The sequence below is a fragment of the Dromiciops gliroides genome, chromosome 1, assembly GCF_019393635.1.
Source record: "Dromiciops gliroides isolate mDroGli1 chromosome 1, mDroGli1.pri, whole genome shotgun sequence".
Taxonomy (NCBI): domain Eukaryota; kingdom Metazoa; phylum Chordata; class Mammalia; order Microbiotheria; family Microbiotheriidae; genus Dromiciops; species Dromiciops gliroides.
In genome coordinates, this window is record NC_057861.1 from 424,786,293 (window position 1) to 424,812,248 (window position 25,956).

The window sequence follows — 25,956 nt, forward strand, 5'->3', positions numbered from 1 at the left end:
GGCTGAAGATTATAGCAATGCCTCATCATTAGTTCTCTAATTGTGAGCTTCAGGATTGTTAATGAGAGTAAACCAGAACTAGTCCCTTTTCCCCCCTTCACTACATTATCAGGTGTAGTGGTGCAGTGGATAGAAAGACAAAGACCTTTAGAGGTAGGAAAATCTGGGTTTAAGTCCTTATATTATCTAACTTTAGGCAACCCTTAAGATTCATCTAAATTGCGGAGGAGTGGTGGATCTACATCTGTGGAAGGAGTTCTCTACAAGGGGAGTTCTCTGCAGGCCCGCAGGCACCCACAGGTTCACACACTCACTTTCACACACACAAACACATACACACGCACAAAATCATTGTTAAAATTATGATTATTTTTTGTCCAGACCTTTGATTTCCCATAATATGATATGGAGAATATAGAGCCATGTTTTTGTATGTTTTGACTTCCATTTTATTTTAATGTATCTCACTGCAAAGTTGAATTTTTTTTTTTTTTGGTGAGGCAATTGGGGTTGAGTGACTTGCCCAGGGTCACACAGCTAATAAGTGTTAAGTGTCTGAGGCCAGACTTGAACTCAGGTCCTCCTGACTCCAGGGCCGGTGCTCTATCCACTGTGCCATCTAGCTGCCCCCAAAGTTGAAATTTTTTAAAGTTCTTATGTGAAAAAATGATAGAGAAAAAGTTTTTAATATAGAACTTAAAGCCTTCCTACTCTCTCTTAAATTGAGGTATCGATACAATTGGCTTTTATTAATCTAGTCGTTGTATTGCCCAGTTATTATGAAGATTCAGACATACTCTAAAGAATGTGGGTCCTGACTATTTCATAAAAGACGAGCACGATATTAGTGCTATCTCCCATTACCAGAGATTCTAATAGATAAATACCAAGAAAGACCTAGGTTCAAGTCCTTTCTTTTAGAAATCCTAGCTCTGTGAACTGGAACAAGTCAATTAACCTCCCAATGCTGTGAGCTACTCTCTGAGTTGTAGAAAATGTATGGAATATGCTTTGGGAGAAAGAAGTTTTTATCAGGAAACTCCCCTCCCTTATTTTAAACAAACATTTCTTAAGCAGCTACTATATTATCTTGTTTTTGTTTTTGTTTTTTGTAGAGCAATTGGGGTTAAGTGACTTGCCCAGGGTCACACAGCTAGTAAGTGTCAAGTGTCTGAGGCCGGATTTGAACTCAGGTCCTCCTGAATCCAGGGCCGGTGCTCTATCCACTGCGCCACCTAGCTGCCCGCTACTATATTATCTTGTCTAATCCTCACAGAAACCCTGGGAGATAGGTGCTGCTGCTATACTCATTTTACAGTTGAGGAAACTGAGGCAAACATTGTTTAAGTGTCTTGCTCAGAGTCACACAACTAGGAAATATCTGAGAACAAAACTGAATTCAGGTCTTCCTGATTTCAGGCCTTTAGTCATATTAGTCAAAACCAAAAATACATATAATTGATATTTAAGAAAATAATATCATTATTATCTGGAGAGGAAGGGTTGTTAATGATCTTCGGTGGGGAATATGGAATAGGATAAAATTCTATTCTGTGTTTAGCTTGATTCATGTGTGTAGGTCTTAATGCAGAACTGTACATTTTTATAGCTCTATTAGAAAATACCTTAGGAGGTGCAGATTTATTACCACATTAAAAATAGAATTTCCCCCTGTCATTACTCGTATTATCTATTTAAGAGCTAGATTATATCAGGTTAAATGGAATACGTCCATGTCAGATGATACAGGTACAATTGGGTAGTGTGGGTAGAGCTTTTTAGTTTACATTATCTCTCTTTTTATGTAATAATGATTCCCCTTTCGTGAATTGTTCTACACACTTCTTAGTAAATCCATTCTTTTTAGTATAAAGAGATGTTTACTGATTTAGTTTGTTTTTACATCACCTTAATTTCTGACTCTATTCCTCCGTCCAACCTAGTAAGCCATCCCTTGAAACAAATAATAAAAGGTGGGGGGGCAAGAGGGAAGGGGAGGAATTCAGCAAAACTAAGCAATACACACCAAACATCAACTGAGTCAGAGAATATATGCCGCGTTCCATACCAATAATCGCCGATCCCTGCAGAGAATGGAGGATGACTTAGCATATGGATTCATAAAGGGAATAACATTCATCAGTGCTTAGCCCCAGAGATCTTATTAAGGAAGATAAATTTCCTCAGACTGCCCTAATACATATGATCGTAGATTCATATTATCATTATCAAAAGAAATAATATTTGTAAAAGCACTTTATCACAGAGCCTTGCAAACAGTTGACACTATATAAATACTTCTCTCCTCTTTCCTCTTCCTCACCTCCCCTGCCCCCATACCTCCAGAGAGGAGCCCTCAGAGGCCATTTCCCTAGTACCCTCATTTTAGAGGAAATAGGGACCCTCTGAAGCAAAGTGACTTGTTTAGCACTACTGAGTATCAGAGGTGGGATTTTAGACAAGGTCCTCTGATTCTAAACTAGAGCAAGTGTTCTTTCTGATGGACCATGCTATCTCCCATTGAGTTTTGCTAGATGGAAAGCAGACTGATAGCGAGAGAGAATGGCTGCTAAATGGAATATATGCAGAACAGAAAGTTCACAGACTTGAACAAAGTATTTAGTCAATATCAATGCTCTTTGGGACTTGGTAAACCACATTAATGGTACCAAAATGGAAGAAATGAGCTTTCTGAATGGCGTCCTCTTTATCATTAACTGCTTTGAACATCCCTCCCATATGGGAGCTTTTCTGTGTGATCAGAGTTTTTATCCTTGCCTGTTAAATCTCCATGTAATTTTTAGGACAATATCAAAGAGTCAGATACTTCAACTACATTCTTCACCCCCCCCCACCCCCCCCCCCCGCCCCGGTCCATCAATGACTAATAATGAAGTTATACAATTAAGATCTTTGGGGATCCTAATAAATGTTTATAAATAACATTCTTCTGAACAACTGTCTTCTCTCCATGATTCTTATAAAATCCTGGGGAATATTACTACCATTTTAAAAAAGCAAAACAAGATTAATCAGGTCATCTAACTCCTTTTTTAAAAGTTTGATGACAAAACTTCATTGATATTTCAAAGGTGATGTGAAATCTCATCACTAGTTTTGATTCCCTGCACATCCTTCAAAGACTGCAGTAGAATTCAGATTCATTCTTCTGGGTGGCTATTTTATCATCAACAAATATTTAGGGATTAATGTTGGGGGTTGGTATTGTATTCATTGACATGGTAATTTCCATAATGGCCTGTCCTTGAGTCACTTAGAAAAAGCAAACACAAAACAAAGGCACATATTACCCTAGCATTGTGCCCTTGCTCTTAATTATCAAATAGCTAATTTCCATCATTGGCAAGAAAATTTATAAACTTCTCAAATTTTGCATTTACTTACACATCTATTTCCAAGGTGATTACTTGACATAATCAGTGACTTGAACTTAATTAGAGCTCTCAACAAATGAAAATTTTTGTGTATCTGACAAATATGTTTGCATTTCCCATGTATTGTCATACTGGGACCCACATTCAGAAAATATTTTCAAGAGCTATATGATAATGATCAAAACTGAATACTTTTCTTAAATAAGCAGGTTATTTTTTTCCAATTAGAATGAAAAGATAAACATAAATATGATTTATTAATTTATTCCTTGCATCATCCACTTTGCTAATAAAAGCCAAGTTTAGACTTAAGCATATCATATACTATTGATTCCCTAACTATTCTTGATGATTGAAGCATTGCTATGATTCTCTTAAGCTTTATAAAGGATTTATGGAGAAGTATGCTTCCACTTGGCCTTTACCACAGAACAACACCCATATGGAAATGAGCACATTGTGAGATTTTGGTTAGAGATAATGAACTGATTATTCAAGTAATCAGTTGATTCAACACTAAAAGAGACATCACAGAACTTGTACATTGGAACCCCCAAAATAAAAACCAGATACTTTCATTTGCCAGGGTCCTCACCGTGTTGTGAATATTAAAACTTCCAGATCAGCAAGTGTGTTTTGCCTGTTCCTTCCCAACTTCTAGCCCCTTGATCTTTTTTTCTGCTATTTCTAGGGTGTATTAGGATGTCACAAACCACTTAAACTGACACCCATTCTGTGATTGGCCCCTCCCTACCTTTTGAATTCAAATAAAAATGGGTCAGTTGAGTGAATAGTGTCAGGCCTGGAGTCAGGAAGACTCATCGTCCTGAACTCAAATCCAGCCTCAGATACTTACTAGTTGTATGACCCGGGGCAAGTCACTTAACCCTGTCTGCCTCAGTTTCCTCACCTATAAAATGAACTGGCAAAGGAAATGGAAAACCACTCTATATCTTTGCCAAGAAGACTCCAAATGGGGTCAGGAGGAGCTGGATATGACTGGACAACAACAAAGGAGTAAAATAATCACTAAGACTTTATTAAGCACCTACTATGTGACAGGTTCTGTGCTGGGTTCTAGGAAGACAAAGACAAACATTTTTGCCTTTAAGGATCTCACTAGTATTCTCACAACCTCAAGAGAAAGTGAGGAAGGTCTCTGCCATGTTGGAATTAACTTATGAGAGAACATGGTCACCATGTGGCATGAGCTAGGTTATGATCTTGATCATTGGAGGCAAAGATCCAAATCAGCGAGATCACAGATCAATTGCAGTATTTGAAACACGAAAAATGCTCTATTTTCCATCCATGGGTCTTTGTAAAAATCCAGGATAAGCAGTCATTTTATTTAGGTAGTTTAATGTGATTCATTCCAGGGATTTCATGGTATAGTAGATGATTTCATGAAATTCATTTCAGCTCACTGATTCTATGAAGTGAGTTTACAATAGTTCAGATAAGAGATGACCATTAGGGCTGTGAAGACAAAGAGGAAATGCTGCAAATAAGGTGAAATATCTTCCAGCATGTTTTAAAACTTCACCATAAATATGAATTATGATTGCCTGTTGGTGGTGGAAACAATAGAAAAAGCAGGTAACAAATGTCACAAATGAACAACTTCCGTAGCAGTAATAAATCCTAGCTCTCAAATAACTCCAAAACCTCTTCTGGGACCTTCTTCCTCTCCCACTGCACCCCCTCCCTGCCTCCAATTTCTTAGAATCCATTCTTTCATCACACATTTGTCAGGTGTTCGTTTTGTGCAGAGTCCTGTGTTAGGAATACTGATATAAATAAGACAAGCAGCCTCACAGCCTTCAGAGATTATTTACACATCGCTCAAGCTCCATTTTTCTCAATGATAAAAACTGCACACTGGTGAAAGTGTTTCCTTCTCGAGGCTTTTGCTTCAGAGAATGATCTTGCCTCATTGAAGGGGGTGGAACTGGTCTGATCTGAGCACTGTCACATTCTCTCATCTCTAGTAAAGAAGATCATACCATATGGTTCCCCCTGGGAAGAGACCTTGAACATCAGCTTTTTTTTTTAAAATCAGTGAGGAAACTGAAGCCCAGTGAGGTGAAAATACTTGCCCAAGGTCCCACCAATAGTAGGTGGCAGATCAATAACATGGCTCTTTTTTTTTTCTGTTAAGCCTTGGGTGGACAGGTTTTGCTATTCTCCCAATTACATAATGTCTCTAAAACTGAACAATGGAGCTATTTAAAATCTCAGGGAAATGTCTCCCTCCCCAGATTTCCTGATTGTAAACTCCTGTGAAAATCTCTGGGGTCCCTAGTACCAATTCTCTCCTTCCTAAGCCTAGAAAAAACCATTATTAAGGAGTGGGTTCCCCGCCCCCCCATGGAGACTTTTAATAAAGTTAGAAACAAGAACAACAAGATCTGAGTTATAGTAGGAAAAAAAACAGTTGGTGGTTGTGTTGGTGGAGGGGAATCGGGGATTAACTTTGTTTTATGAGCGTGTTTGGCACTGAGTTCCATAGTCACCAATCTATAGAAACGAGGTATGACTCACTGCTCACACCACTCCCTAGACCCAAACTTGTTTTCTTCTCTTACTATACCATAGGATGCTGTACATCAGAGATGCAAAAATAGATGACTAAGTTCTTGTAGGATGCATTTATAAAGAGAGAAACACCTAGAGTCACATACTCACGGGCTCTTTAGGCTAGAAGGGAATTTATGTGCCCTCTAGTTTAACCCTTCCCCCTCCCTTCCATTTTATAGACAAAGAAACTGAAACATATCTAGCAGGTGTTCAAGCTGGGTCTTTTACCCAGATCTTCTGATACTAGATGCATTATTTTTGCCACCACACATTTTATATTCCTTCAAACCTCCAGCATCGTTTTCTGTTTCCTCGCATCCCCCACCCAACAGCCAAAAAAAAAAAAACCTCAAAAGGTACAAAATGTTTTATATCTTTTGCTAGACATAATTTCCTGTGTTTAGTGGCATTGATGCCTTACTGCTAAATACATAAGGTCAGTACAACCTGCAGTTGAAGACTCTGGGATTTAGAGATAAGAATTCTGTTTTAAAGGAAAAACTTATTCTATGTTTTGTGAGTCCTGCAATTGCACAAATGTATAGTGACGGGGAAAAAAGACTTGTTTGAAGTTTGGTTAGGCCTGTTGTTTTGTTTAATATGCATGTTATCACATAGGATTTGGGATTTTTATTGAAAAATAAGGATTAATAGCAAGTGATAAAGTCTATATTTTCTTTTATTGTCTCAGTGAGCTGTTTTCCATAGGTCTAAGATTTGAATTCTAATACATTTGATTTGTCTTGCGCGTGGATGATTTTCTTTGCCATGGGTGAGATGTTCAGGATTCTTTCCTGTTTAGAGTCTCCACATCAGAGTTTGAAGCTTCTCACACTCTAACCTGTGACTTTCTTGTTAGAAGGGTGTTGGGTTTGTTTGTTTTTAAAATATGACTTTTTGTGAAGGTTGAGGTTGCTTTAAAGTTCAGGGATTTAGGGGTAAGGTTAAATTATGCCTCTGAGTCACCAAGTAGTGAATGCAGAATGAGAGTTATCATAGGCCTGTGATAGGGAATATGCTGGGGGAGTTTTGTTTGCCTTGAGTATGAGATAGACACACATGAGTGCCAAGCCCAGTCCAGCTATGGATGAGCTCACCACTTCAAAACTTGGAGGCTGGGCCTGTGATGGGCAGGTCATTATGTCGGTCATAGAGATGCTGAAGAGTTGAGTGATAAAGGCGTTACATATGGGGAACTTAAGGAGAAACAGTGAGGGCAATCAGCTGGACTAAAGTGGGGAAACTTAAGGGAGATGCCCTAAAGTGACCTGATGAAAATGGGGCACACATATTTAGGATCAGGAAATTGTGTACGTGAGACAGATCTGTGATTTTACAGAGAAAAATAAAGGATATAAAGACAGAGGGAATTTGTATATTTTAATTGTAGTTTTATTTTTATATATCTCACTTGTAGTTGGCATTTAAAAAGGTTCTTATGTGGGAGTGTTAGAGAAAAGAAAACTTAGTGATTTGCCTTTCTAATATCCTTTAAGCCTAGGTTATAAATGCAATAGGACCTTCTTATGACATGACTGGGGAAAGCTAGGTGGCTACAGTCAGGAAGGCCTGAGTTCAAATCCAGCCTCAGACTGTGTAATCCTGAGAAACTCATTTAACTCTATGTGCCTCAATTTCCTCATCTGTAAAATGAGCCAGAGAAGAAAATAGCAAAACATTCCAGTATCTTGGCCAAGAAAACCGCAAATGGAGTCATGAAGAGTCAAATAGGACTAAAAAGACACCTTAACAATGTCATGGCTAGTTCATATAGTCAGATGAAATCTAAAAAATATAAAATCTAATTATGTACCGTAAAACCATGGCATTAGTGCTTTCTCCCAGTTTAGTGTACATCAAGAAATCTGACCTTATAAACTAGATTTGGAAAATCCTCTTCAGCTCTGTATAGAGTTAACTGACTTATCTACCAATTGAAAGGCAGAAATAATAAGAAAAAAGAATAACCCAGAAATAACTAATGTTCAACTTTGAAATTCAACATGAGACATACCCTGATAAACATATCCTATAAAATGTAATATCATCAATAATAATAATAATTATTATTATTATCCATAATATTCTCTAAGCTTTATTTGGGCATAAATGTTTCTTCTATCCATAGATCTGATAAACAACTTTTTCCATATTTTTCTCCTTTTTTGTGATGTTACCTTTCATATTTAGATTATTTATCAATTTGCAGCTTATCTTGGAATAAAGTGTGAGGTGTTGATCTAAATCTAATCTCTGTCAAACTACTGTCCCAGTTTTCCTAGCTGGTTTTGTCAAATAGCGAGTCCTTCCTGCGGTCGATGGGATCTGTGCTTACTGAATGCTAGCATACTAGATACATTTGCTTCTGTATTGTGTGCACCTAATCAGTTCCACTGATGGAGTGCCCTGTTTTTTTATCCAGTATCAACTTGTTTTGAGAATTACAGCTTTGTTATCTGGCACTGCTAGGCCTCCTTTATTCTCACTTCTTTTCATTATTTCCCTTGAGATGCTTGACCTTTTCTGCCTTCTTATGAATTTGGGGGGTTTTTTGTTGGTTGTTTCCCCCCTCCCAGTTTAGTAAAGTGATTGTTAGCTTGATTGACATGGCATTGAATAACTAAGTTGATCTAGATTATATTGTCATTTTTATAATGTTGACTCCTCCTACCCTTGAGCAATGAATAATTTTCCAATTATTTAGGTCAGTCTATTTCTATAAATAGTGGCTTGTAGTTGTGTTTGTATAGCCCTTGTCTGTATCTTGGTAGATAGACTCCCAATTATTTTATAACTGAAGTTATTGTAAATGGAATTTTCCCTCTTTCTTTTCCTACTGGGTTTTATTGATATCACATAGAAATTCTGATCATTCATGTGGAGTTATTTTAAATCTTGTAAATATATTGAAGTTTATATATGTATTTCCTTTCTGTACCTGCCTAGACTAGCTGGGATGGGTGGAAGCAAAGAGGAAGCCTTAGGTCATCATGAGTAGTTTACATGTGGAATAATATGCTTTCTGGATAATTGAGCAGATTGTATAAAAACATCTAAATGATGATGTCAGTTCTGGCCAACATATAAAACTCTGTGTGTGTGTGATCCTTTCATAAGAAAATGGACAAGTATAACTTCCCTCTCTTCCCTTAGCTTTTTCTAGGGTCAAGGGATCCTGAGTGGGGGAGAACTATGGAAATAAACGTTTCCCCCTTTCTCTCAAATGTCCTCTTCTCTCTTTTCTTGTCTATTCATATCTTGCATCTTATTCAAAACTTGGCAACCTCAAGTCTTGTCTCTTCCATGAAGCCTTCTCCTGATTGCTAAAGCCCTTGTTTATTTCCCTATTCTCTGAATTCCTACAATTGTTACATCTGACTATACAATTTAGCCCTTTTTCTTTGGATATTTTTCTTTGAATTTCAAAAACAAATGTCATGCCTACTGTACCTTTTAGTAATCAGGTTCTCTGCTTTAGGTTTCCCTTCCTAAACCAGAGAGCAAATTTCTTGAAGAAAAAAGAGCATAACCTAAAATTCTTCTGCATTTCCAAGGGTACCTACTACTTTGCTGTAGATATTCAATAAATTCCTCATTGAATGAGAAAAAATTCTTATCCAAGGCATGAGAAACCAAGGAAAGATTTAAAAAAACCATTGAGGAGGGCCAGTAGAGGTGAATGAGACTAGTAAGAGTAGGGAGGATGTAAGTGCGTAGAGGGACAAATTAGTCATGAAAGAAGGCAAGTGGAACAGGTCCTTTTTTGTTTGTGACTAAACTGTTGTTACTCATTTGTTTAAGAGCAAATAGAAATTTGTAACCCCTGCGACAGAAGCTTCCTAGTGACATGAAGACACCAGGTGTTCTTCTCACTTCCCTGGCCCATTGCCCAGTCCCAGATAATCTGGAACTGGTGATACCTGATTCTCCCTCTTCCCTCTTCCCCCCAACAAGGGTATCCACTAGCTCCCCTTATATGAGCACAGGTTCACAAGACTATACAGAGCTCAAACTTAGAGCAGGACACACAGAAAGTAATTATATGTACATTCCCAATTCCCCTCCCCCAGGGTCATGTAAAGTCTTTCTCACTTACAGTACTAAATGGTTCATGTTGGTTCCCCCTTTTCAGAACACCCCTCCGTGTCTCCTCCAACTATGCTTCATTCTTTCTCTTTTCCCCCATCCCACTGCAGCTTTCCCCGACTTGAAACAGGCACATCCAGTCACTTTTCATCATTGGTTCCTCTAACCACTGCACCCTCCTGCACCCCAACTCTCCTTTGTTCCTTGCTTGTGGAGATCCTCTTGATATCTTTATTCTCCAGAACCTCTCCTTACTAAAACTCAGCTTCACTGCTGTCCTCAGTTGAGCTTTCCTCTATCAGATGATAATTATACCCTTTCCCAGGAGACCAGCTCATCTTGAACCAGTGCCTGGAAGAGTTGTGGGTTTTTTTAGTGCACACACATGCACACATACATGCACATGCACACACAGTCTTATACACAGTCCCTGAAGATTCCAACAGCTTCCTACTATATTACGCTTATTTGGAAGATTTGAAAGTTATTTCATCTTATACCTCCAAAACAGGTCTTTGCCTTCAGTTATGAGGAGTTTATGCTGCCTGCCTCCTTTCTTCACCAGCATCCAAATGGTGCATCTCTGTTCATGCTCAGACCTCCTGCTGAGGAGAACTTTTTTCCTCTTCCTAGCTTGTCTGTCTTCCCCCTAAGACAACTGGGACAGTTTATTCAAAATTTGGAGATCTAGAATTTCAGGAGAAATAAATATTTTTAACAAGTGAGAAGGAAAGGAACTAGGAGTACCAGGTCTCAAATTTTATTTATGAGGCAATAATCCTCATAATGATTTGTTACTGGTTAAAAAAGAGAGAGCAATTATTCAAACAGATCAGTTGCACATCATACAGAATAAACCTTGTGTAGTGTGGTGTTTGATAAGTCCAAAGATCACAGCTATTGCACTCAGGACTCACTGACAAAACTGCTGGGAAGACTGGACACAAGTTTGGCAGGAATTAGGTTTTAAACCAATACTTCATACCATATACTAAATAAGCCCCAAATAGATACATGTTCTCTCTCTATTAAAGGTCACGTCATGAATAAATTAGAGGAGGGGCAGCTAGGTGGCACAGTGGATAGAGCACTTGGCCCTGGAGTCAGGAGGACCTGAGTTCAAAGCCAGCCTCAGACACTTAACACTTACTAGCTGTGTGACCTTGGGCAAGTCACTTAACCCCAATTGCCTCACCAAAAAATAAATGAATGAATGAATGAATGAATTAGAGGAGCAAGGAAGAAATTACCTTTCAAGCATATGTAAAGGGGAAGAATTCATGACCAAATAAGGAATAGATAGAGAGGATCACAAAAGATAAACTGAACAATTTCTGTTACATAAAATTAAAAATAACATTTGTGCCAATCTAATTCAGCTGTGATTAGAAGTTTCTCGATAAAGATCTCTTTTCCAAGATGCATAAGGAATAAGTTCCATTCTCCAGTTGATAAATGGTCAAAAAATAAACAAACATTTCTTAAAGGAAGAAATCCAAGCTGTTATTGTTGAGTCATTTCAGTCATGTCCGACTCCTCCTGACCCTATTTGGGATTTTCTTGGCAAAGGTAGTGGAGTGGTTTGTCATTTCTTTCTATGAGGAAATTCAGACAAACAGGAAGATGAGTCTTCTTGACTCCAGGCCCAACACTCTATCCACTGTGCCACCTACCTGCCCATAATAGCCGCAAGGAGAAAATACTCCAAATCATTAATACAAAAATACAAATTAAAGCACCTCTAAGGTTCCACCTCACACCTATCAAATTGACAAAAATTGATAATAAGAAAAGGAAATTAGCAGATGTTGGATGGACGGTAGGAAAATAGGCACTTTGAGCACTGTTGGTAGAACTGTGAATTGGTTCAATCTTTCTAGAAAGCAATTTGGAACTGTTCTCAGAAAGTTACTAAACTGTGCATTACCTTTGTCCCAGTAATACTGATACTATGCCTGTACCTCAGAAAAAATTAAAGAGGAAAAAATACTACATAAACAAAATATTTTTTGTTGAAGCAAAAAACTGCAAACTAAGGGGGATGTCAATCAATTGGGGAATGTTTGAATAAATTACAAATCCAATGGAATACTATTGTTGGAAGAAACAAGGAAAGGAGATGGACTTCAGAGAAACCCAGAAGACTTATATGAACTGATATAGAAGGAAGTGAGCAGAACCAGGATAACAATTTGTACTATAATAATAGCATTGTATAAATGAACAATTTTAAGATTTAAGATTTCTGATCAATACAATGATCAACCGCAATTCCAGCAGACTGATGACAGAGCATTCTACCCACCTCCTATTAGAGAGATGGTGATGGACAAATTATGTACATATATTTTTGGCCATATGAAAATTTATTTTGCTTGACTATGCATATTTGTTACAATGGTGTTTTTTTTCCATTTTTTTCTGATGAGGAGAAGGTAGAAGGGAATGAAAATAAATGCTTGTTAATTGAAAAAATATTTAATTGAAAAATCATTTTGGAGCTCCTTAGAGGGGAGAAGAGAAGAGCAGATTGTTCTAACAACCTGGAAAACAGAGATTTTTAAGTCCCTACTACTCGGTTTGGGGATTTAAAACAACTAAGAAAATTAGTATGGTTGATTGGAAAATTACTTAAAAGCCTTTCTCCTACAACTCCCACATTCCACAACCTTCAGCTCCAGAATTTTAGATTTTTTTTTTTGTTATTGTTGTTTTAGCCAATCTCATCTCGGCCAAATGAGGGGCTGACAAAGAAAACATCAAGGAAAGCAAATGAGAAAGAGACATCTGACAATTTAATTGAGGCAAGATGTATGTGGATGACCTTTTGTTGTTTCCATGCTAAGGCAGATTATTGTTTCCTTCTTCAAGGACTGCTTTTTTCATGTTGAAAGCCAGTAGCTGAAGCAGCAGTGAATTATAAGTACTTAATGCATGAATGTAGTATTTATTTTAATGTCCCTCTGGACGGTTTTCCTGGTCTTTTCCATGTTGTTTTTTCCTCCTTTACTCCCATGCCCATTATAACAACTGGCATTTGTGTCATTACAAAATATTATTTTGTGAGAGTCTAATTTTTTATTAAAGGAAATGAACAGCAAAAATCAGGGTACAAGATTGCTTATTGGCTTACCATATCCCCTTTCTTACAGAAAATGAAGAAAAGGATGCAAGAGCTTCCCAATGCTCATCTAAATACATTCTTTTGACAAATGTTTAGTTTTAAAGGTGAACGTTTAATTCACTTTATTACAATTTAGGGACTATTTATTAAGCATGTAATATGTGTAAGACATAATGCTAGACACTTTGAATACAAACCTGAAGGAAAGTTAAAGGGGAGAAAGGGAAGGAAGGAAGGAGGGAGGGAGGGAAGGAAGAAGGAAGGAAAGAAGGAAAGAGAAAGACTCCCTGTCCTTAAGGAACTTGTTGACACTCAAAAGCCAAATATGCTTTCTCCCCCACCCCCACCACCCAATTCTATAACTTGACTGTGCATAACTGTATCAGAACGGGTGTGAAACTTAACATTTCTAGTATTTTGGGATCTTCAACTTCTTTGGAATCGTAATATTTTGGAGTAAAAGATATTTCATAGACTATATAGGCCTGCTTCCTTCCCATTTTATAAAGAAACTGATTTTTATAAAGGTTAAATGACTTGACCAGAATTATGTAGCCAGTGACCCAGCCCAATGGTGTCTTTCTGTTACATTATTACTTCTCATTTATAGTATATGTGAATTTGAAATGTCCCCATATTCCTTAATTGGTTCTTAAGATGCTTCTTGAGCCCAATCCTCCCCCCGACCATATGAGCAGAGATACAGTGGGCTGTAAATCTGTAATTTGGTTCCCTGAATGGAGAAAGTGTTTTGCCCTCATTTTTTTCATGCTGGCCAAATTGTTTTTCCCCCTAGGAATTGTTTGGGATAGAATTAAGCCAAGGCCATTTATTGTTCTAAGGCAGCATTTTCTAGCCTCTAGACAATTGCCTTTTCTATCTGCTTCTTCTCCCATGTTGATTTTCAGTGCAAATGAAAGGGATTCCTAAGCAGTTGGGAGGCCAGCTAAAATGGGAACAAGTGTTATTGGGGCAGCCAGGGGAGAAGGAAGAAAAGACTAATAACCTATGATTTTATTGTTAGAAGAGACCTCAGAGATTAATTTACACTAACTCCCCATTTTACAGATGAGGAAACTAATGCCTGGAGCTGCTGAGTGAGTGATTCACCAAGGTCACAGGGATAGGACAACACCTGTACTACTTGCCCAGATGGTCACAGAAAGAGGCTCTTAGCTCATTCAAGTTCAGAAAGGAGTGATAATGTCCTCTCCTGAGGGAGAATTAATCTTCTAACTACTTTAACAGATCAGATTTAACTATAGAACTAATGAAGCCAGTAGACTAAACAAGTACTTCATTGCTCATAAAGTGTTTCTTGGTGTAGCAAATGAAGCTGACGGAATTTTAAAATAGATTAGAAAGGAATACCTCAATATTATAGCCTTTGTTTAGGAAAGTTTAGTTTTAACAAAATGTTCCTTTGAATTTATCTTAAAATTTTGATTTTAAATGATAGCGGTACATAAAAGTTAACAAATTTATGATGACAACGTAGAAAAATAAAAGCCTTCATTATTCATATGCACATTGCTTTGGGGTCTTCCTCCCGATTTTGCTTTATTTGTTAAAAATAAAGCAACATTTTAGAAGACAAACCCATTCAGTTAATGTTTCAGAAATCAGGCTGAAAGGCAGACCCTGCTCTCTGCTTTTTTACAAGGGCAAATACATCAAAGAGCTTCTGGATCTGGAATTAGAGGCTGGGGGGTCCAGCTACTAACTCAGCTACTTTTTAACTGTGATCTTGGACCAATCATTTCTACTCTCTAGGCCCCAGTTACTCCACCCATAAAGCGAAGAAAGTTGAATTAAATCAGGGTTCTCTTTAACCTTTTTTTTTGTGTCAAGGACCACTGGGGAAGTCTGCTGAAACCAGTGAAACCCTAGACCAGTAATGTTTTTAAATAACTGAAGCAAATGCTAATTTTTTGTTAGAAGTTACTGAAAATAAGGACATAACTTTTCCCCCCCTCATCCAAGTTCCTGGACCTCTCAGAATCAAACCATAGACCCTCATACATCCCAGGTTAAGAGCTCTGATATTAACTAGTCTCTAAAGGCTCTTTCACCTTTAAATCTTTGACCCTATGAAATGCTAGCCTTTATTTAAACTGAATAATGATGTCATCCCCTCAAAGTAGACAATCATGGATCTTGAGCCTACAAAATCCATTTTTAATTTGAAAATTTAGGGGAAATTTTATTTTATTTTTGTTAATTTTCCTGTATTTAATATTTATAAACAGATATTAGGAAGAAATTGCATTTTCTTGAGAGGTAAGGGCTCTATTAAATTCTCAGATGAATTTGAAATCCATACAGTTTCCCTTTCTAGGTCCCCAGGAGTTTAATATAGAGATTCTTCTTTGGTGCTACCTTCTAGTTTATTTTAGGTAGACTGTAAGCTGCTTCAAGGCAGAGACTGTTTCCATTTTGTTTTTTCATCACCTTATGCCTGGCATGTAGTAGATGCTCTGACATTGATTCATAAGTAACTTTTTAAACTGTTCTTTAATTGCTTTATTTGTGTGATTATTTTGTTTCCCTGGTTAAAATACTGAGGGATGGACATTATAGTCTTTCATTCATTCATTCAACAAATATTTATGGGAAGAATGTTATATGTTCAAAGCATCACACTGAGTGAGGAAAATACAGTATTATATGATAGCTTCAGTTTTTAAAAATAATAGTTAATATTTACATATCACTTTAATGGTTTCAAAGCACTATCCATGTATCAGATAATTTGATCCTCACAAAAGCTCTGGGTGGTAGGTGCTCTTAGCATCCCTATTTTACAAATGAGGAAACTGAGGCAGAGAGACACTAACTGATGTGCTCTGAGTCACACACAGCTAGTCAGTGAAGTAAAATTTGAAGTCCAGTGTCCAGACTCCACATCCAGCATTATATCCAGCGAGCCACCCAGCAGCCTCTTAGGAGGTGATGAATTCTCCCTGATCAGGCCTTTAAACAAAGGCTGAGAAGGTATGATTGTAGAGAAGTTCTTTGTTCAGAAACATATTTGGCTGGATGACCTCTTAGGTTTCTTCTGGGTTTTTTTGTGTGTTTTTTTTTATGTTCTTTTTAATAGGAACTTAACAATCATTAACAAATGTAAATTTTCTTCTCCTTCCAAGAGATGTCTCAAATTAGAAATTTTCTGCTACTAGACTTAGAATACCAGAGCTTAACTGAAAAACTGCAAGGATTTCTGCCATTATTTAAAGTCCCCAGATATTTGGTTAGCTTCTCATTTAGCCAGTCATGCCATTCCCTTCCTAACCCAAGTAAACAAGAGTCTGTACTTTAAAGGGGATCTTGACTTATAGAAAACCTTATTTATAAAAAGCTGGTCAGGGGCGGCTAGGTGGCGCAGTGGATAAAGCACCGGACCTGGATTCAGGAGTACCTGAGTTAAAATCTGGCCTCAGACACTTGACACTTACTAGCTGGGCAAGTCACTTAACCCCCATTGCCCCGCAAAATAAAATAAAATAAAATAAAATAAAAAGCTGATCACATCTGTTGAGTGATTGAGGTAGGGTTGTGAAATACACACACACGCACATTACATGCAAAATTATATTTCTAAATTTACTTTTCCTTAAAATCTTGAAGATGAATGCCTATTCCTAGTGTTCTTCCCTTTCCAGTCTCTCCTTCCCTTCCTCCCCCCCCCCCCAACTTCCCCTCCAAGTCCTCTATTTAAATTTGTGGCCTGGAGCTGCTTTTTACAATGACAGCTAGGTGTTAGGGTAGGTGGAGCTCTGGACCTTGGAGTGAGAAAGACCTGAGTTCTAATAGTGCCTTAATCATTTATGAGCTATTCAACCCTGGGCAAGTCACTTCTAGGCCCTCAGTTTCATCTATAAAATGGGGATAATAACTGCACCTGACTCACAGGCTGGATGTGAAAATTTTAAATGAGATAACATATGTAAAGTGCTATGCAAACCTTAAAGCACCATGCAAATGCTTGTTACTACCAAAAACTTGGGCTGTGGAGCACCAACTCTATGTAGGCCCTACCAAATTAGAAGACTTCAAGTAGGGCCCAGCATGGTACTGCAAATCTGTCATGTAAGTGCCTAATTGTGAGGGGTGATTCCATTTTTGGTTCTAGCATTTTTTTTAAAATGATGTGCTAAATCTGAAGGGGAAGGAAGAGTATTAGCACCAATGAAATCCTAGATCCTTGACACAGTGAAGTATTCCCTTGAGGAAAACTTGGCCAGACAGATATTTCCTTACACTTACACATCACTGACTTTCATTTGATTTTTATTGTTTTTTTTGAGGGGCAATGAGGGTTAAGTGACTTGCCCAAGGTCACACAGCTAGTAAGTGTCAAGTGTCTGAGGCCGAATTTGAACTCAAGTCCTTCTAAATCCAGGCCCGGTGCTTTATCCACTGTGCCACCTAGCTGCTTCTGACTTTCATTTTAAAAGATATGTCTGTGTTGATTTGTGTACTTTTAATTCTCTGTAAGTCCCAACTTCACTGACTACATGCAGAGCAGTTATTTTTTTTTAAAAATCATCATTGCTTTGTAATACTTCTTGTATAATGGATGGTAATACTCAATACACTGTAGCAAAAGTTAGCAGATGTTCACGTATGGTAAAGCTTTGGTGTCTCATTAGCCTCCTACATCAATTTATTTTCATAAATGGGCTACTCTATCAAGATTTATTAATAAATTGTAGACCAGCTTCCTAGAATTGCTGGAACGCCTCTCTCCTAACTCATTATGTTATTAAGAACCCTCAACGATGGCTAGTTAAAGACCATATGTCCAATTCAGTGCTGGCCTTTGTAGTCAGCTATGGACATAAAAATTACTGCTAGTGGGCTTTCTCCCTCCCCAAAATTACCTGGACATTATCAGAGTTGATTAGTATTCAGTTCCCTAAATAAATGTTATTTTGAGAATGGAGCTGGATTTCAGTCATCTAGGGAAATTACAGAAGGTCATGGCCTGGTAGGCCTCAGAGGCTTGGTGAACCTGGGGAGAGAAGAAGTAAAAGTCTCTCCTGTTAGGTGGTAGCCTGTGTAGAACCAGATGTTATGTTTTAGTTTTTAAAGGCCCCATGGACTCTCTCACACCATGAACAACTAACTGGGCTGGCCTCGAGCCCACTGACGCTATAAACAAGAAACAAAAATAGTTGGGCACCCTTAGACAAAATATGTCCAGTGTGTGAGCCTTCTTCTCCTGTGTACTGTATGACCTAGGTGGCATAGGAGGTAAAGGAAATCAATATTCTTTCCTGTTTGCCAGAAAAGTACCATTTGTCCTAGATTGGAGACTGTAAAGTTCCCTGTGAAACTTTTCTGCTACTTATTGGAGAGGAACAGCTATGATCCAGTGAAAAGGTGTGGCTAGCCTGTTCACTTCTCATAATACTCCTGGCCAAAGGCCGTCCATACATACAAGGTACTTCCTTGTGGCTGCTTTGCCACTCCCTAGTGCTTCTCTACCTTGACTACCTTTTCATCTGTGACATCCTCATGCACAGAGCATGATTCTCCTTGTTCCGTGGGTGCCAAATACCCTGCGTCACAGCCGGTCTCTTGTTTTGATTTTTCATTGGTTTCAATCAGCGCCAACTCTTCGTGACCCTATGTGGGGTTGTCTTGGCAAAGATACTAGAGTGGTTTGCCATTTCCTTCTTCAGCTCATTTAATAGATGAGGAAACTGAGGCAAACAGGGTTGAGTGACTTGCCCAGGGTCACAGAGCTAGCAAGTGTCTGAGGCCAGAGTGACAAAAAATGAGTCCAGTCCAAAGGAGGGTAAATGGCTTGTCCCACTGTAGTCGTGTTAGAGCTAGAATTTGAACCATGGCCTTTTCCAAAGAGAAGTTTGAAGTGATTTGTAGAGACAGTGCACAGTAGTGAAGAGAATGCTAGGTTTGATGTTGGAAAATCTGGGTTCACATCTTGCCTCACACTAGCAGACCTCAGGTCAGTCACCTGACCTCTGTTTCTCAGGCAGCTTCCTTAGACTTTTCTACCAAATCTAAAGCAATTACCTGGAGAATTTTCCACAATGGAAATTCCCTTCACCTTATCTTACATTTCAGCTCCTTTGAATTAAACCTATTACTAAGAGCTACTAATTGAATTATCTCTCCTACTAATTAGCCTAGAAGCTGTCCAATGGTTAGAGATCTGTCTTTAGCACCCCAAGGACCTGGATTCAAGTGTGATCCTGCAGATCTTATAAACTTCTATTGCTCTAGGAAATTCTCCAAGATTTTACATTGCAAAGAAGGTGCTAACTACTTGAAACTTTTTTTTTTTAAGCGAGGCAATTGGGGTTAAGTGACTTGCCCAGGGTCACACAGCTAGTAAGTGTTAAGTGTCTGAGGCCAGATTTGAACTCAGGTCCTCCTGACTCCAGGGCCGGTGCTTTATCCACTGTGCCATCTAGCTGCCCCAGTGCTAACTACTTTAGGAGAGGAAGTTTCCTCCTTGAGGAGTTTCTCTTATCATTGAAAATCACAAGTCCAGTCCCTACCCAGGACTCTTAGATCTTGATGATTATAGCTGGGAGGGGGCATGGGAGGCACAGTCCATTTAACTCTTCTCATGTGTTTTAACATATGATGCCATGACTTTTATGCTCTATTTGGGTCCAAAGGTTAGACTCCTATGTCAAGATCAGCACTAGATATTGAGGAGAAAGAGACCAGACTTTTGTCTGATGGGGGTGAATTCTAACATAAGATTTTTTGGAGGAGGGAAGGGGATTTTATCCCGTGGGATGTTACATGTTGTATTGATTCTTAGTGTATCTGAGTTTGGGGAACCAAGTGTGTCAAAGCTTAGGCTGTATTGTGTAAGTGCTCCAGAAAATGAGCTCACATGTATTCCTATATTCAGTGTAAGTAGGGTGTTATTCTTTAAGCTGTGAACTGTGTTGGAACTGTTCATTCTAGTCACTGTGCTGAACTGTTTTCAGGTTATTGTATGGTATAGCCAAAAAAACCCAAAACACCCCCTCCCCCCGCAAGGTCGAAATTAATATTCTTTTCTACAACATGTAATTAAACACAGACCTTTAGTGTCCCTTTTCATGCCCCCTTCCTCCCAAATGCAAGTTCCTAAGAAATTATTATTTTTCTCTATATGTATTTGGGCAACTAGGTGGTGCAGTGGATAGAGCACCAGCCTTAGAGTCAGGAGGACCTGAGTACAAAATAGGCCTCATATATTTCCTAGCTGTGTGACTCTGGTAAAGTCACTTAACCCTCTTCACCTCAGTTTCTTCATCTGTCAAGATGAGAAGGAAATGGCAAACCACTCCAGTATCTTTGCCAGGAAAATCCCAAATGGAGGTCACAGAAAGTAGGACACAACTGAAACTCCTCAACAACAACAACAACAAATATACTTATTCCTTCCCTCCCCCTTTTTTTTTGGTTTAGACTGGATGAATTCATCAGGTTAGAGAACTCCTGATTTATCAGCTCCTACCAATGCAGACCACAGTACCTGCACTACAACTTGTACTTTTAGAGAATTGCCTAAGGCATTAAGAGGTTAAGTGACTCTCCGAGAGTCATACAGCCAGGTTGTGTCAGAAGTAGGATTTGGACCCAGGTCTCATCTGACTCTTGGGTCAGCTCCCTATCTGCCTCTTGTGTCCTTATTTATGTTTGTTTATCTAGAAAGTAGCCAGGGACTGGCTTTGTTTAGGAAACAAAACATTTCAGTGGCTACTTGGTTTTTCCCAAGATTTTCTTCTAACAGAGGGGCCATGTTGAATGAAGGATTAATTAATCCTTAAACATGATCACTCACTTCTGTCCTATTTTCATTACATTTATCCTTTTTCATCCCCTTTTTCATTTGTACCTTCATTTTTTTTAATATTTGATTTAGTCTTCCTCTTGCATATTTCTGCCCGAATTTAGGTTTTGAAAGGAAATACTTCGTTCTGTTACCAGTAGTTAACAGTAATACTCTCCAAGTTCAAAAAAGAAGCCATACACATTGTCCTTAGGAAATGACATTTTTAAGACCTTCTTCTTCAGCTTCCAAGGAGGGAAAGAAGCACTTTTGAGAAGTGTCCCCCGACCTGAAACCCAAGACAGGCAAATGTTTCTGTCCAAACACCTTCTCTATCATCCTGAGCCTCAGTTTACCCTTCAACAAAAAGGGAGATAAACATATTACTTGTAGCACCTACCTCACTGGGATGTTGTGAGGCTCAAGTGGAGGTAATGGGTGTCAGACACTTGGCAAATTTGTAAAATGCTACATAAATGTCAGCTCTGATCTGTTATTATAAAATGCCAGGCCAAGAAACTGTAATGATGGGAAACCACTGACAGTTTCTGAGCAGAGGATGATGGCGTCATCCCTGAGCATCAAACAAATGACTTTGGCAGCTGTGTGAGAGATGGATGGATTAGAGGGGTTATTGCCCAAAGGCAAAGAAACTGGATAGTAGGTTTTCTGGGGAGGAAAGGGAGAGGGATGGATAGAAGTGATAATAATGGAGATAAAATCTGCCGGACCTGACAACTGAAGGGGGGAGAGGGAAGAGGAAAGAAGAGTCAAAGATGACTTCTTTAGGGAGGGAATGTCCAGATGCAGTCTGAACTGATTTTAACTGAGTACACAGAAGTGACACCGTTGTCCTCTGGCATTAATGCAGCAGCAGGTAAACCTTTATGTGTATTTCAGTGCTGGTCACAAGCAAATTACGCAAATCAGCCGGGAATTTCCTGCCACAATGGAAATAAATGTTCCTGTTTTGCTAGGTAGGGCATCACCTGCACTTTCCTCACCCTGAGGGGTGGTGTTGGGTGGGGTAGAGGACAATGAGGCAGAAATTCAAGTATAGCAACTTTGGCTAAAATACAAGGAATTCTCTTTCACTCTGAAATGAATATGTTTCAACTTAGTTTATCATGTTTGTGAATGGGTGTGGGATTTGTTCCAGGCCTCAACACAGCAGATAGTGTTGGGCCTGGAGTTGTAAAGAACTGAGTTAAAATTCAGCCTCTAACCATTAATTAATTGTGCAATTCTGGATAAATCACTTCAAGTGCCTCTGCTTCATTTTCCTTAACTATAAAATGGGATTAATAACGGCACTTACCTTTCAGAGTTATTGTTAAGGCCAAATGAGATAATATTTGTAAAGCATTTAACACATGGCCTGGCACATAGTAGGTGCTTTATAAATGCTTATTTCTCCCCCTTCAGTACTCCCCCCCCCCCCACACACACACACAATTCCCCTACTAGAGAGAAAAGGCCAGAGTATTTGCTGTATTAGATAAGACTCTGGAAGTCATGAAGATCTGAATTTTAATCTTACCTCAGATACTTACTTACTGGGCAGCTAGGTAGCACAGTGGATAGAATGCCAGGTCTTGTGTTAGGAAGACTTATTTTCCTGAATTCAAATCTAGCCTCATAAACTTACTAGCTGTGTGACCCTGGATGAATCACTTAACCCTGTTTGCCTCAGTTTCCTCATCTATCAAATGAGCTGGAGAAGGAAATGGCAAACCAGTCCAGGATCTCTGCCAAGAAAACCCCACATGGGATCAGGAAGAGTCAAACACAAATGAAATGACTGAACAAAAGCAACAGACCTTTACTGGCTGTGATAGACTGGGAAAGAAAGTCATTTAACCCTTCTCCAGCTTAGTCCTCTCATCTGTAAAATAAGGGTAATAATAGCACCTACCTCCCACAGTGATTGTGAGGCTTACATGAGAGAGTATACATAAAGTGCTTGGCAAACCTTAAGGTGTTATGTAAATGTTAGCTATTTTTATTATAGTCTTCACATGTAATAAAAATTTGATTAAATTAATTCTGTAGCACCATAAAATTTAAGGCACATAGTTAAAATTCTGAAGACTTTTTGTTTTTAGTTACATGTTGTGGAATTAATAAAAACAAAATAGCAGCTACATCCTCTTACATGAATTAGATCTGAACCATACATTTGTAAAGATAACAAATCTTTATGGAGTATGCAAACATAATTTATCTGTAATTTCACTTGTTATCTATAATTTCAATTGATCATGGTGATCAGATCTCTTTTTAAGTTCTTATTTCCCCATACTGTCTTTAACATATTGATATCATTGAAATTGTCACTTTCCTTCCTTCCAATGTTGACTATACTGAAAATGTAAAATGCATGCTGTATTTTTGTCTTTATTTGGTAGTGTTGGCTCTTTGTATTTGGTCTTTGGAATATATTAATTTTCCCAGCTGTACCTTAGAAAATCCAGTTTTTGTTTGCAGTGATTATTCATGTAAGAAAGATCTTTTCTTAATCCTTTGCTTCAACTAAGTCAACATGTCATGTTGACAACCCTCCTACCAAATTTAATAATTCTGTTGTGTTAAAATGCTGTCATCAGCACAGACTTAACCTTACATCAATAGCAGTTCACATTTCTTATTTATCTACATTACAAATATAAACATTAATAATTAAAGTTGTCAAAATGAAATCTTTATAAATGACTGAATCAGATGCTAAATGTTAAGTGAAAAACAACAACACATCCTTCCTTTGCTATTTTTAATAGCAATTAACCTTTATTGTAAGTCATTTGCTCTTGTATTATTTAGAGTTGCCATGAAGACAAAATATCTAGGATTTTATAAATCTCATCAACGTTATCCATTTTTTTTCATTAATGTTACCACTGATATTGAATATTCCTCCACTGAAATAGACATTCGTTTTGTATGAACCCAAAACATATTTTACAACATTGTTTTGTTAAAAATGATGGCCTCTGATGTAAAGGTTATGAATTAAACTTATCTAATTCTGGATAGGTAAGAGTCTGCATCACAAAACTCCACTTATAATTAAGCATCAAGGGTCCAGTCTTATTTAACAACTTCATTAGCAACCTTAGGAGGAGTAAACATTGTCTTAATTAAACTCACAAACAATAGTAGGAGGTGTTGAAAGCTCCAGGAGGAACAATAAAATTAGCTAATACTACTTAAAGAGGTTTCAAAATACATACATGCATACATACATACATACACACACATACATATATGTATACATGCCTATGTATATATCTATATATAGTTTCCCATGAAACCAGAAAATATACTTGTCTAGCTCTTTTATCGGTGTATTGAGGAAAGTGGATGGCATGGGCTAAAACTAACAGGGATCACACATGTAAAAAAATCACTCTTTTGTGATATTTTAATAAAAGTTTAGATTTACTTTGGAGATACCTGTCAATTAACTCTGAGTGGGAAGTACCATGAATTTGAATGCAGTATACAAGAATTTTTTTTAAATAAGTGACAGAATATATTTATCTTAGGAGACATTGTCTGTTCTATTGACAAAAAGGCACAGATGTGGGGCAGCTAGGTGGCACAGTGGATAGAGCACCGGCCCTGGAGTCAGGAGTTCAAATCCGGCCTCAGACACTTAACACTTACTAGCTGTGTGACCCTGGGCAAGTCACTTAACCCCAATTGCCTCACTAAAAAAAAAAAAGAAAGAAAGAAAAAGGCACAGATGTGAATTTTGTTTCAATAATTAGATTTTTAATTAGTGTATCACTGTAAGATTGATAAGTCATTGCTCTTCATTGCACATGATTTTGTGTTAGAAATTACATGTAAACAAAGATGTTCCCCATAGTTTTATAATTGATTTGAAAACTAAATTTATTCTCTGGATAGAATGTGTCACGTACTTTATGGACAAAAAAGATCACTTTTTATTACAGCTCCACTGATGATGAGGAATATTAATGGTGTTACAGTTTATTAATCAGTTTTATTTTCTAATAGACAAGATGCAATCTAACTACATGTGTATAATCTATATCAAATTGCTTGCCTTCTTGAGGGGGAAGGGGAAGAAGGGATAAAATTTGAAACTCAAAATTTTTGAAAAATGCTTTAAAATGTTTTACAGGAAATTGAGAAAGAAATAAAAATCAAATAAAGACAAGATGCAATCACCCTGCAAATGTATATGGCTGTGTTTTGGTAGGCAGTCACTTCATTAATAGCATAGAGAAATAGGTTGCTACCACTTATTATGTCCCTTCTTTAAATTTGCTTGTATGTGATTCAGAATAAATTTGGATTTTAAAGCTTGACCTTCTTCTCCCTTTCATTCTTTTATTTCTTTTCTTTTTTTCTTTCAGTTGCCGAACAAGTAACCGGAAAAGCTTAATAGGAAATGGCCAGTCACCAGCATTGCCTCGTCCACACTCCCCCCTCTCTGCTCATGCAGGTAATTTCCCATGCATTATTTTGTGCCAGTTCTTTTGCTTCCTTTTATTTAAAAAAAATCCAGTTGTTATGAGGACTCAGGTGCATCTTTGTAGCTTCTTTTCATAATGGTTTTAATTTTCCATTCTTAGGAAAGACAATTTCTGTTTCTGCCTAAACCTTAACCTTTTATAAACCTTCTAAATTATCTCTAAAATGCTTGGAGAGTCTAACCTCTTGAAAAAGCAACTTTCTTTTCCAGTTTTATTCCTTTTTCAAGTTAATCAACAGTGGTTCTCCCTGTTTAAGTTCAGATGAAGCAATATTAGAGTCTTCATATATTTTTCAGATTGTTTTAAACTAGCTGATGCCACTTGAAGGGTGCCTTCTACATACTTTTTGGAGTGGTGTGCAGAATTCCCCAGGAAATCTTTCTTGCCCAGATTTCTAGACTTAAGAAGTATCTTGGCCAGGGCAGCTAGGTGGTGCAGTGGATAGAGCACAGGCCCTGGAGT

At 37.9% G+C, this 25,956-nt stretch overlaps 1 protein-coding gene across 5 annotated transcripts in view; it reads left to right on the forward strand.

Annotated features, from left to right (window-relative positions):
- Positions 1–25,956, forward strand: part of MAST4 (microtubule associated serine/threonine kinase family member 4) — an 808,011-nt gene that overhangs the window by 642,362 nt on the left and 139,693 nt on the right. For all 5 annotated transcript variants that reach the window (XM_043988945.1, XM_043988953.1, XM_043988971.1 and 2 more), the window contains one exon: positions 25,375–25,463. In XM_043988945.1, the coding sequence (XP_043844880.1) occupies positions 25,375–25,463 (89 nt within the window). The remainder of the gene's footprint in view (positions 1–25,374; positions 25,464–25,956) is intronic.